The sequence below is a fragment of the Larimichthys crocea genome, chromosome XV, assembly GCF_000972845.2.
Source record: "Larimichthys crocea isolate SSNF chromosome XV, L_crocea_2.0, whole genome shotgun sequence".
In the NCBI taxonomy this organism is placed as follows: domain Eukaryota; kingdom Metazoa; phylum Chordata; class Actinopteri; family Sciaenidae; genus Larimichthys; species Larimichthys crocea.
The window spans coordinates 180,001-193,164 of NC_040025.1; the positions used below are offsets into that span (position 1 = coordinate 180,001).

At 41.1% G+C, this 13,164-nt stretch overlaps 1 protein-coding gene and 2 long non-coding RNA genes across 5 annotated transcripts in view; 2 read left to right on the top strand and 1 right to left on the bottom strand.

Annotated features, from left to right (window-relative positions):
* The window catches only part of LOC113747739 (uncharacterized), a 30,576-nt gene extending 26,076 nt beyond the window's left edge, over positions 1 to 4,500 (top strand). For all 3 annotated transcript variants that reach the window (XR_003463847.1, XR_003463848.1, XR_003463846.1), the window contains one exon: positions 4,389 to 4,500. This is a non-coding gene — a long non-coding RNA (uncharacterized LOC113747739). The remainder of the gene's footprint in view (positions 1 to 4,388) is intronic.
* dalrd3 (DALR anticodon binding domain containing 3) lies at positions 1,076 to 9,033 on the bottom strand. Its single transcript, XM_010730068.3, has 13 exons — positions 8,412 to 9,033; positions 7,145 to 7,452; positions 6,567 to 6,895; positions 5,614 to 5,672; positions 5,415 to 5,516; positions 5,267 to 5,331; positions 4,912 to 4,970; positions 4,748 to 4,830; positions 4,366 to 4,492; positions 3,520 to 3,578; positions 3,277 to 3,393; positions 3,092 to 3,160; positions 1,076 to 2,973 (listed from the first exon to the last, which is right to left on the bottom strand). The coding sequence occupies exons 1-13, from the start codon at positions 8,643 to 8,645 to the stop codon at positions 2,854 to 2,856; spliced, it is 1,731 nt and encodes a 576-aa protein (XP_010728370.3). The 5' UTR covers positions 8,646 to 9,033; the 3' UTR covers positions 1,076 to 2,853.
* On the top strand, positions 5,450 to 7,201 carry LOC113747741 (uncharacterized). Its single transcript, XR_003463850.1, has 3 exons — positions 5,450 to 5,544; positions 6,746 to 6,904; positions 7,091 to 7,201. It is a non-coding gene; the product is annotated as an uncharacterized LOC113747741 (long non-coding RNA).
* Positions 9,034 to 13,164: the final 4,131 nt, after the last annotated feature.

Consider the following 13,164-nt stretch of genomic DNA (forward strand, 5'->3'; position numbering starts at 1 on the left):
TAATCAAAACTGTCTCCTGGAGTCTACTAGAAAACAATCTTAGAGCAAATAAAATCACCCTGGATAATTAATAGAAATCACTTGTGAGGAACCACAGAAAAAAATGTGATGTAGCCCATCAAATTTGGAATTGAACTCAACAAACCTTTGGCTTTTAATGGGCCATTAATGAGTTCTTTCCTTTTTATAAATGAGGTCCAAACAGGAAAATAACAGCAGGGAGGGAAGAAAATAGCATGTTAGGAATCTGAGGCAGAGGAAGGGATGTAAACAGAATAAAGGGCAAAAACAGATGGCACGTCACATTACCACAGTTCTTTCTATAGTGATGGATCACTCCTAACAGCATATACTGTATACGCATGCAGTGTGAGGGTTATTATTGGATCTGTGTTGGCCTGAGGGCAATGTGGGGGGATTTACAGTATCATTTTGTACATCTACACTGTATGTGTGTTTCATGTACATCTTTCTTAAGGTCAGAGATAAACACACAGAGAGAGTCTGTCATGGTTATTTTAATTCTGCAGACAGGAAAGACACAGAAACTGTAGGTGGACAGATGAGTGTGGCAGAGTTTGACAGTATTCTTTACATTCAGACGGACGAATACACTTCAGGGCCAGAGGCATGTGTTGAGATTGTTCTGGATAAGGAGGAATATCCTGTGGAGCTGTAAATGTTACCAGTTTGTACGCAGATTTTTATTTTAATAATTACCCATCTTATTTCTTTAAAATCATTATTTTTGGACTCTATTCTTAGAAGCATTTAACTCATCTTATAACCGCTATCAGATATCTGTATAAAGAAAATGAATGGGAAAGTGCTTGAATTTCTAAAACAAGTGACACTAAAATTAGGACAGGCAAGTTTAAGCTTTGTATGTGAGTGTATAATACAGCTAAAAATAAAGGGCTATAAAGGAGGTCGGAGATGTTGAGGCCTGAGGGGCGAAAACATGTCAGTAAGAGCAACACACTAATGGCTGAAATGAACATACTGTGTCTGTTATACACTGTACATATGTTTACATGTTTACAGATACAGTGAGACAGGATACAGAAAAAATGAAAGCCTTGTTCTCCATCTCTCCTGCTTTAATACTGTGGTCATTACAGCAGTGGTTAACAGTCACTGTAAATAAGCATCAAATCAGCATTTTTATAAACATCCCGTTCCTTTAGTACAGGAAATAAAATGTAAAAAAAAAAAAAAAAGTCAGTTAAAAATAATACATAGGCCATTCAGAGACAAGCAACATTTGCAGGGATCAAACAACATTTCATGCAATGAGAAGTGTAAGATATTCGATACTTGTGTACATTAACTGTTTTGTTCCAACATGAGATATCCACTTAAAAAACAAAACAAAAAACACCAACTTACAAAATAATGTGAAGCAGAAAGTGAAAACAAGCTATGGCACATAATAACAGTCATTAACTGAAATGGCAACACATGTTAGGTCATTATTTTCCCATACCAAAATTTATAAATAACATTTTTTTTGGCATAAAACTCTTCATATATATTATGTTCATGCCATTTCATGCATTTCCTAATGTTATGGCACGGTGCCCTAAATGCTGCTAATGTATAGTTGTTGTTTTTTTTTAAATAACTTATGAACACCTGTAACATCTGCTATATGTTGATTGATACTGAACGTTTGTGATTTGTCAAGCAGTATAACTGTGACTGATCTGAGGGCTCTAAAAATAATAATATGATCACAGCAATTAAGACTCATATGCAGAATATATATTCTGTACAGATCTCTGTCTTTAAGTAATAAATATTCATGTGGCATAGATAAATACAGGGTGGGTAACATACATGAAATGGGACCTTCAACAGCTGAACAAGGCTAATTAAAATGCCTTCAGGCAGTGACTAAGACACTTTGATGTCTTTCAAAGAGCAGACACTTTTAGCTGCATTAAATAGATGGTTACTGTGATAATAATGGCGCAATTTAGAAAGTTTCTTTTTTGATAGGATGCCATCAAAATCATAATAAAAGTCTCAGGTGTCAAAGAGGTCAAAGGCATATAAATGTACTATGTGGTCATATAATTAGACTTGAATTTAAAATGACAAACCAGGGCTTCAAAAGAAGAAAAAAAAAAACATCCTATCTTCACACTCCAGACACTGAGATTAGGACTACTTGGCTGTTAAAATTCTGATGTCTGGTACTCTTACGGGAGAGAAATCTTCCACACCCACCAAAATCTAAATTTAGTTCTGCACTTACAGTATTTGCTTTTTCACAGAGAGTTAGAGCATGAGATTTACATCACTCTCCTGTATGTACAGTGAATATGAGCAGCTTAGCATAGCATAAAGGGTGGAAGCAGGGGGAAAGAGCTAGACTGGATCTGTCCAGAGATTAACAAAATCTGCCAACATGGACCAATTTAATGTTTTATAAGAGGGGTTGGACTATTTCTCGACAAGGACCATTAATTTCCTGGAGTCTCAAGGTTTTTGTACAAATTAAATTTGTGAGCTTTAGAGCCATTGGTAGGCAGATTTTGTCACCTTGGGTGAGAGCAACACTAGCTCTTCCTTCTTGCTTTCAGTCTCATCGATCAATCTCCTACTCTAACTCATACTGACGTTACATTACATGATTTTTGGGTTTAAAAAAAAAGTATGTCCAGCTACAGGAATCTGACAGTAGCGCGATGGTTAACACATACATCATACTTGACTGTACATTGTATACATTTTCATTGGTAAATGAAGTGTGGATGTGATACATTTGCAAAACATAGGTGTGTTTGTGTCAGATGGGTGGGGAGGTGGGGTTAACAGTGATCTCAGGATGGGTGAACCACTTCGAGGCTATAGTTGCCTGATAGGGGGAAGGTTAAGGGTGTCCAGAGCGCTGTGGTAGAGCTCTCTCAACGCTCTTAACAGGTACAGACGACAAAACATCTGGTTGAAGAGATGAGGCAACGGCTCCTGGAAAGAAAGATAGTGCGTCGGAGAGTTAAAGAAAGAGAATAATTACTACTCTACAAACAAAAGACCTACTTCATTTCTAAGCACATATCAATATATACAGTAAATGCATCCTCACCCCGAGCACATGGACTCTGTTGTAGTATGAGCTGAAGTCTTTACTGAGAGACACGAGAAATTTACAGATCTAAGGAACACAGACACAAACATGAGTTAGACAGACATCTAAACAGCAGACACTGATTTAATACATGTTTTAAAGTTGCCTATTGATTGATAATCAGATCATCTCAGTCCCCTGACCTGTTCAGTCTTAATATTGACTCTGGCTCCTCCCCCTTCACAGTCTAATGCTTGTCCTGATTGGTCCAGCAGCTCAGAGAACGGGATGAGGTAATTGAACAGGAGAAGCCACTCGCCCTGTCAGTCAAAACACAAAGAAGATTAATGTTGCTGTGAGGAAAGTTAATAGTCTAACAGAAACAAAAAAACAAAAGGAAAGAAATAAAAGGACAGAACGGAGAATAGAAGATAAAAAGGTGGTACCTCTTCTTTCAGAGCAGAGAAGTCGAGCTGGGAGCCTTCAGGGATTTCTGGGTATAGACCTGCAGATAAATATTCAGAACATGAACAAATCAGTATTTTACACATATACACACTATACAGCCAGGAGCGACCTATGGGGCAAATCCCTCCAACAAATATATGAAATGAATAAATAAATCCCAACAAACAGTCTCGTAACATCTGCTCAAAATTGATGATTGATTGTGGGCTGGTTCATGGTGACAACAACAGTACCTTTATTCAAACAGAAATAAAACAGGTCACTATTTGTAGATAACCTGTCAATTACATAGTGCAATAACACATGAATTTGTAATACTAATGTAATAATAACAAAAGCTGCTGTACCTCTGTTAGCTCTCATAACCCCACAATCAGTTTTATAAATCTATTCTGTTCTTATACCCAACACAATACAGTACACAGCTTAGCCTGTGAAACTGCTGAAACCCCGATGGAACAATATGTAAAAAGAACAATGGCCCACAGTTGAATGTAATTGCTTATACTTTATAGATTACTCTGCAGTGAGTAGTAAACTGACATTTCAGACATTAAACAATGAAAAGGATTGAAACACTAAGTAAATCAGGCTGTAATTGATCAGAGCATGTAACCACACTACTGTTGCTACTTGCCACTTCTTCTTTTCAGTTGAAGGATTGTCTTAGTTTTTATTAGCTGTTTATTAGCTGTTTCCTTCTCTTGCTTTTTCATTCTGAGATCAAGGGAATACTACCAGGCTGCAGCTGTCGGAGTTATTGGTTGTTTGTAATGTTGATCTAAGAAATGAAATGGAAATGTCTTACAAAGCACAACTCTCACCCTTCTCCACTCCTCTCTCGTAGCTGTCAAACAGCGTGTGCAGTCTGGCACAGTTGTACATCACAAACACTCCTCCTCTCGGGCCTTTGGTGGACACGCCGCCTTCCCTCTGGACATCCAGTGTCACCTAAACAGACAGCCGTTGATCATTTGGACGTCATTAATTATATCATGGAGCAAACTGTCATTAATTTGAGGGGTGTTAACAACCGACAAGCTCATCAAGTCAAACACAGTTGTTTTTAATTAATCAATACGACACACACGGCTCATCACCACCTGCATGCAGGGTTCCCACCCCTTAATAAACATCAAATTCAAAGACTTTTCAAGGATATTCCAGGCCCGATTTCCTCAATTTTAAAGACCCAACACGACTCACAGGACTGGTGTGGACCGTTGACAGTAGCTCAAATCTGACAGTGGCAGAGGTCATGACCCTGATGATGTCATCCCATGTCTGACCTACAAGAGGACGAGGAGACGCTATTTAACTTGGAGATAAAGAATATTATTAACAATGAGCATGCACAGAAACGCACACACCTTCTACTTGATCTCCATACTTCATCTCTGAGGCCTCCTTCATCTGACCTCTTCTCAACCTGAAAGAGAAACAGCAGCCTCATTTAAAATAAAAAAAGTGATAACACTGAGATGAAGAAAAGCACCATCAACGCCCACTAGTGTTTTTCTTTTATTTAGCTTAATTGGAGCTGCAATTTTATAGTGCAAAGATCCGAGTGAGAGTGTCTTCTGTAATGATGAGCATCTGTCAGGTGGAGAGCTGAGCAGGGCAAGTGAGAAAAAGAGAATGGGAAAGACAAGTGGATTCAGAGGGAAGAGGAAAGATAGGAAACAGAGAGAAGAGATCCAATCGAAGACATAGAAAGTTTCTTACTGCAGATACTGTGCAGCAGTGAGGTGAGAACCAGGAGTCTTCACGGGCCCACACACCAAATGTCTCTGCAAAACACAAAAACAGGTAAAAATAGGAACACAATGCAGTACATGGTAATGTGTGGGGGGGGTTGAGGATAGGGGTTTACCTGTGTATGTGTCGCTCCACTGGCTCTCCACAGCACTGCTATCTGCTGCTGGCGGAACTCATCCTGGCAGGAAGTCACATGTAACGTTGTTGCCATGGCTACCTATAAAAGAGGCAGCAAGGATGTAGAAGTCAGTGGTTTGTTTGTGTTGTTTTTAATGAGAAAAAAAAAAGAGAGATCATCAATGTGTGTGTCTCACTGTGCAGTCGGCTGTGGCTAGGTCCAGTTGCGCCAGGTGGGAAACACTGTCTCTGTGTACTGAAACAGATACCAACAAAGTCTTACCACAGATATTCAGGACCAACTATCTGTTAACCTACCAGTGATTCTGTAACACATAAACCACTGCAAGTTTGTTGAAGGAATAGTTTTTAGCATTTAGGAAAATTCACTTATTAGCTTTCTCGCAGATGGTTTGGTGATACCACTCTCATCTGTCTACTAAAGGTTCCCTGTGGAGTTTTTCTGGGCCACTTGAGTCTCTGCTTGTTGCCTGGTAACCTCATGCTTAAGACTCCAGGGCAGGGGGTTACTGGCCTGGCCAAGAAATAACTCTTGTCCTTTATTTTACTAACCAGTAAAGTTGCTGTTGAGTTTCTCAGATGCCATTTTCAAAGCCTCAATTGTTTTGGAGTAGCAAGCAAAAATCTGAGAAAACAATATCTCAAAACCACCGCACATGAAGCTCAAATCTGGATTTCAAGATACCACTTAGAAGTACTGTAAGTAAGAAATGATGAATAAAGAAACTAGAACTACATTTATTTAGTTTAATTGACGTTAAACCACAGACCACATGTAAAAAGGCCAGATCTCGGATATCCAGCATTTCCTGTGCTACTCTGTGGGCCAGATATGCAGACATGCATGATTGGCAATATAGCAAAATGGTTCCGACATGCAATGTGACAAAGTGTATTTTGCTTGGTATTATGCTATGTTTTCTTTACATAAACATCTGACATAAAACTGCAATATAAACAGTAATATTTGGTCACTGTGCTTCCCACCCCTACTGCTGTTTTCCCCTTGCAAAATGACTGAGAACACAAATAGTGCAGCATGAATCATTACAACATTAATATTAACCACAGCAAAAATTGAGCCTTTAAAATTAACATCTGACTCAGACTAACCTCCTTGTGGCCTCACCTGTGCAGGTACCGAGGCTGGGGTCATATCCCAGCAGCCCCTCCTCCTGGAACACTCTTTTCAGGTTGACCCTGAGCGCTCCTTCGTTCTCCTCCTCCACCTTCCTTCCCCCTCCTCCTCCTCCTCCCCCTCCACCTCCGCTGGTCCTTCTGCTTTTCTCTGTTTCCCTCTCCCTGTAGACAGAGTTCTCCAGCGCCTCCTGAATCTTCTCTTCCCGCTCCTCGTTAGTCCAGTTAGCTGGGGTTGTCGGCCAATCGATGCCCAGAGCTCTGAGAAAGGCGATGATGTCGCTGTCTTCGGGAAGCGTGGGGCAATAAGACACTGCAAATCTGAGACAGGTGAGATTGGTACTGATCAGCATCTATGACGTATAGTAGTATATGAATATAGTTTTAGCACTAGTCATTTTTATAAAGAGACGCAAAGAGGAATGTTAGTGTGGGATAGCTTCAGAGGAGGCGGATGTATACATCTGTGTTTTGTTTGTGTCATTATAGCCAACACACTATACATCTGCCCTACAGATCCATCCATTCTCAAGCCCCTTCTGTCATGTTGGAATGAACCCAAAGACTCACCCCTGTCTTCTCAACAGCGCCCCCATGTGGTCAGCCAACAGAACAGTCCTCAGCTGACCCAGAGTCAGTGTATCAGGGGTGGGTGTGTTGGGCTTGGGGTGCATCGCAGGGCAGTTGAGCACCACGCAACCTTGCCGCTGACTTGAGGGCTTTAGGTACTCTGTGGCTCCACCTGCCAGGACAGCCTTGAAGGCTGCAGCTCGATCCACCCTCACCCTTAAACCCTCACCCATTACCTCCCCGCCAGCCACAGGGAGAATGCCACTACCACGGAGAGACAGGACCCTGGACATCACTGCTGGAGGGACCTAAAGTGAAACATTACAAAAGAAAACACTGAATTTCAGGTAATCACACATGCATACATGCCAAGCATAAGAAATCAGTTGATATTGTGAGATACATTATTTTATTTATGTTGAGATTTCTTTCTTCTAGTGTGTCATTTATTACTCAGACATGCTGGAAGCCTGTTTCTTATGGGGATGTTTTATGATTATGCTAGAAAAACCTGTTTTGCACATTCAGTGGAACTATATCAGATGTTGGTATCTACTACAAAACCACATGTTCGTGCTACAGCATCCTCCTACACAAGGCTGCATGAACACGCCCACGGATGCAAAGTGCCAGATGTGGTGTGAAGCTGAAAGATGCATTTGTTAAGATAATTTACACTCATGCATAATCACGGCGTTATAATACAAAAGCTATAACATTCGTATGTGTTTGGCCACCCGAGCTGCAGCTGTGCGTGTCTGTCTGACCCATATCACACCGCCACTCATGGGTTAATAATTACTGCCGCAGGCTGATAGTGTCTGCTCGATCATGATGGGGCAAAGTCAGACACATGTTTGGGTTTCTCAGTAGTAGTGTTCACGGTTTTAGCTGCCTTTTATTAAACATTGAAAGGGAGTTGGACTCTGGAGCATCATAAAGCAGATAGTTCCGTTTAAACACCTCCCGTCCATGTAAATATTACTCCGCTAAACAAAATAAGCAAACACCTTCAGCAGCTGTGCAGGGACTATACTGCTTAGCGGAGGAAACAATAATGTAGAGTTTCTTAGCATGGGAAGTTTTACGTGTTAACCAGCTGTGTCTAACGTCAGCGGTGTCACTATCTACCAGTGTCAAGACAAAAACGGGCTTTTCAGCTAAAGGCTGTTTTCGTGAAGTGAACATAAGAAGACACAAAACACCGCGAATGAGCTTAATGTCGTTAAAGGTGTTGCAAAGCCAACAGGTATCACCCAACACGAACCTGTCCGTCCGCATACAGCGTGTTAAGCATCGTGGTCGGAGACAAGAAGTCCCTGTTCCGCAGATTTTTAGCGCTGCTCTCCTTGAACCAAAGCTTCTCCGGTTCGGGGAATATCCTGTCCCCGTGTTCCCGGCTCGAATCGGGGACATTTTCACGCTTCCCCCGCAGTGCGGAGCTCAGCGCCCGGACGGTAGGAGTGATCCGGAGGGGCGAAGACTCCTCGATGTTCTCCATCACCAGCACCACCAGCACCACAACACAAACAGGTGAGCTTGCTACCAGGCTATCAGCACATCCACACCCTGCACATATCTTCTGTTAAAACGCTGGTTGGTGCTGATGCAGGCTGTGCTAAGCTTCAACACGGCCAAATTACATGCCGCTTTCCAGCCGTGCGGTCAGTCACTATCGATGTCGGATATTGGCTGTAGAGGAGGACTGCATCGGCTGTTTTTCCACGGCGGAACTAGTGAAGCGCAATCCGTGTTTCTTCCGAGGTGAATTTCCGTGTTGGACCTGTTTGTAATAGCGCCATGCAGTGTGAGGCAGAGGAAGTGCAGCCTGAGCTGTGCGAGTAAATCGCATTTTCGACGGCCTATATGTTCTCGAAAACTCACGACAATTCGCCCACCCCCCCAAAGTCGGGTGTAAAATTGCGCATTTTGGGGGTCTCGCACATGGACGTACAAAATTGGCTCCACAGCGCCACCTAGATGTAGTTTTCGGAGGTGCCCTTCGCCACGGTTTCATCCACGTGTATGAAATTTGGAGGGAGTATGTAACATACCGAGACGCACAAAAAAGTCTCTTGGTGACCCGGGCTACAGTGAAGTGTATGGCGTCCATTTAGTGTCAAATTTGGCCGTTTTGTGTTTTTGGGGTCATTTCCAGGGGTCATATTTGAACGAACTCCTCTTAGGGCTTTCATCCTATTTGTTTGAAACTTGGCGTGTGTGTTCTTCAGGCCTCGACAATGAAAAGTTACCAAAATCACAACTTTTCATCAGAGGGAGTGGCAGTGACGGCGCGTCAAAGTGAACGCTGCCGATTTTTCCAAAAAAAATGAGACTCCATTGACTTTTTGGCTGATTTTCAGGCAAAAGTGTGCGGCTATCATATACTTTATCAGAGCTGTCTGAAACTTCTTGTGGTTGTTAAGACCAATATTATGCACAATTCTGCTGCATAATTATTTAGGGGGCGGGGCAAACGCGCTCTATAGCGCCACCTTGAATTATTCTTTGTGGCAGCCCCGCCACAGTTTTGGACACAGAGTTATGAAACCGCACCCGAATTGTAGAACATGGCAAGACCTACAAAAAAGTCTCTTGGATCAATGGGCTACAATGAACAGGAAGCGAGATATTTTAGAATGAAAATCACTATTTTTGGTGTTTCGGGCTAGTTGAGAAGGGGTCATGTTTGAACGAACTTCTCCTAGGGGTTTTATCCCATTGACTTCAAACTTGGTAGGTGTGTTCATATGGACTTCCTGAGTAAAAGTTATCAAAATGATGAATTTTGAGGAAACTGTGTGGGCGTTGCGATCCATAAAAAGATTCAAAGAAGAAATCTGCAGGAAGCACCTTCTCAGAGCTGTCTGAAACTTCTTGTGGTTATTAAGACCAATATTATGCACATTTCGACATGCGCACATGTGCGAGGGCCCAAACCATCACTGCTTGTAGTTAGTGAGGTTGTAGTCGGCCTCTGGGACGAGGTTGATGAGAGGGAGATCAACAAGCATTTGGATCAAGTGAAGGCGGAGGATGATGAGGAGCAGTACGCCCATGAGTGAGTGTTTATGTTGTTGTTGTGGTAGGAAGTGACACCGGCATCACCTGCATCACCGTCAGGGGTTTGTGATCTGAGGATGGGGATGATAGCATTTGATTAAAACTGGAATACATTTACAGAATCCTTTTAAATCCCAATTTAAAGTAACAAAAGTTTAATGTAACTAGAAGCAAAACTCAAAGATTGGCATTGAGGGAGTTTTAGATGACATATTTGGCATTCAACCAAACATTTCCCCAACTTATTTGAAAGTGAAACTAGCCACGATAACCAAACCTTACAGAGTGCCCTTAACAGCTCCAAGGACGCCTTTCTGAGGCAACTATCCACAGACGGCTGGGCTGCAAAGATTTGGTTGCTGCAGAAACATCCTATGAGCTTTCTGTCTAGGAAACTACATTTTGTGCTGTCACTAAAATAAGGCTAAAACAGACACACACCAAAAGTATAAAGGTTGGTATTATCCTATCACATGGATTCAGAAATATCGCACATATTCAAGGTTCAAAATCTTCTGATACTGTTCACTTCTTCCACAAACATCCCCCAATGAGGAAGCATTTGTGGCCATGCTTCCTCAAAATCATGTGGAAAATTTCTCCCTCTAACCCTCAAATAGTGCCATTGTATATCATGTTAGTTTTGTTTAAATACTAATAGGATACTGTGATGATAATGAAATAGCAGTGATACTTTTTTAAGACTCAAAGCAGCGACATTTCCTGTAGATGCTTCCATATTTTGTAGCAGCTGCATACAGTTAGTCTTAGATATGTGACTATAGTTTAGTCATGTAGGTGACCTCCAGATTGTCAAGACTATTACTGTCTGTCACAGCCCTCTTATAATTTAAACTCCTTTTCTCCATGCCATCCATAAGACCATCAAACTGACAGACAGTGGAGGAGACACATAGACAAGTCAGGTGGGTAAACATGAGAATGCTGTCTGCCGTTTACAGATGTCACATCATATTTCTGTCATGACTTGTAAAAATGTCTGTACATTTATATTTCTATACCTTCTTGTTGAATAATATAAATAATAAAACGTGCCACTGTCTTGTTACTGACAGGCTGCACCGTCTCTTTTGTTTTTTAGCATGCACAGTTCCATTGAAGAAGAAGAAGAAAACAACGGTGATAGGGCAAGTCTCTACCATAGTGTCTGCGACAGTCGCCCAGCTCAGAGAGATGGACGCTTCCATGCAGGCGCAGGAGGACGCCCGGCTACAGAGGCTGATGGGGCCATGAGAGGGAAATGCAGAACAATCTAATGAGTCAGCTGGTAGCCATGCATGAACGGATCAGCCGAGAAAACCACGAGAGACACCATGAACTTGTGGACAGGATACTCTCTAGGTTTCCTTCACACTTCCGGTGAGTTATTCAGAAATGTGTCTCCTCCACCAGCTGACGAGTGCCTACCTCCACGTTCATTTTGTTTTGAAGAATGTAAGGGAAGAAAAGTCATCGAGATCATCTCTCATTTAACCTGGATTCTGCTCACACAGACCATGTTCAAACTACAGGCCTTAGTTCACCCTTTAACAAAAGGTAACAACAAAACACTAATGTAAAAAGAATAATGACACTGCACCAAAATAATTAACTGTGGAATCATTCAACTCCAAGAAATAATTAATTAAATGCATATTTAAAAAAAAATGTTGGCAGTAGCTATTGGGCAAAACAGTCAACATTTAGAACTATATAATGATAAAATAATTAGTTGGGTTTATACTATATATATATATAACTGTGTAGGTATAAAAACATATCTAGTAATTTAAAGACTTTTTTCATGCGTGCATTTTCTCACTCCTGTGACTCAAAACGTGCTTAACGTCTTCTGAATTTGTGAATCAGAACCTCTGATCTGAGTCATGTGAGGCTGAAATTGAGAATTCGGAGACTTAACAGCTGCAGTGTGAACACAGACTTCAAATAACATAAAAAAATGATGTACTGTACCTCTTCTACCACCTCACCTGAACATGTTGGTGTGAACAGTGGACCTTTGACACCGGCAGCTGCTGCCTTTTGTCATAGGAAACTCTACTACGCATTTGCTTTCATGAGGGATCATTACGCTTGTAAGAGCTAAAATGTGACTGCAGTAAATAATAAATGGACAACACGCGTAGAAATCTGTCATTTAGAGGAGGCGTTACCATGTGAAAGATTGATGTATCACATTTCAGTTCAGTCAGGAAGAGGAAACCAGAGGAAGCTATATATACAACTGTAACACAGATAGAAGTATAGCTGCTCTTCAGTGGTTGATTATTTTATACCACAGGTCATACATAATGTATGGTGATGCACATCCTAAGAAAATTATAAACAGAGACTGTTAAAGTTGAAGAGATTTATTAGAAATATCAAGTTAGAAAAGCTAGACAGAAAAAAACAAATGAATGTGTTCTAGGTGTCATTCTTGGCTGACACGAAATTCCCGGTTGCGTTTAGTGTCGCCAGCAATCCGGGAGAAAACGTGTCATTGAGGAAAAACACCTTCTACATCAGACTTCAGGCTTTACACTCCAATATATCCTGTCCACAGCAACACAACAGTTAGTTGGTGTTAGTTTCACTTTCCTTATTGATTTGACAGAAACAAAACTGTAATTCCACCTTAAATAAAGCGTCTGTGGGGCATTAGAATGGATTTTATGATGATTTGTGTGAGGCAGGCTCAGTAAGCTGGGGGGTGTATTTTTTATTGTAGATACTTTTATACTGTACAAATGTTTTACTGTTTATATTACTGAAAATTGAATGTGTTTTTTTTTTTTTCATTTATGGAACAATAAATAAAGTTTTCAAGTGAAATCATATGAATCAAACAGACGCTGATTCAAGAAATGTAATCTGAAGTTGAAAAGTGAGAATGTGATAAAGTATCTGTAGGAAGGAAGAATCCATGCTCAAGTGTCTTCTTGTTGACAAAATGC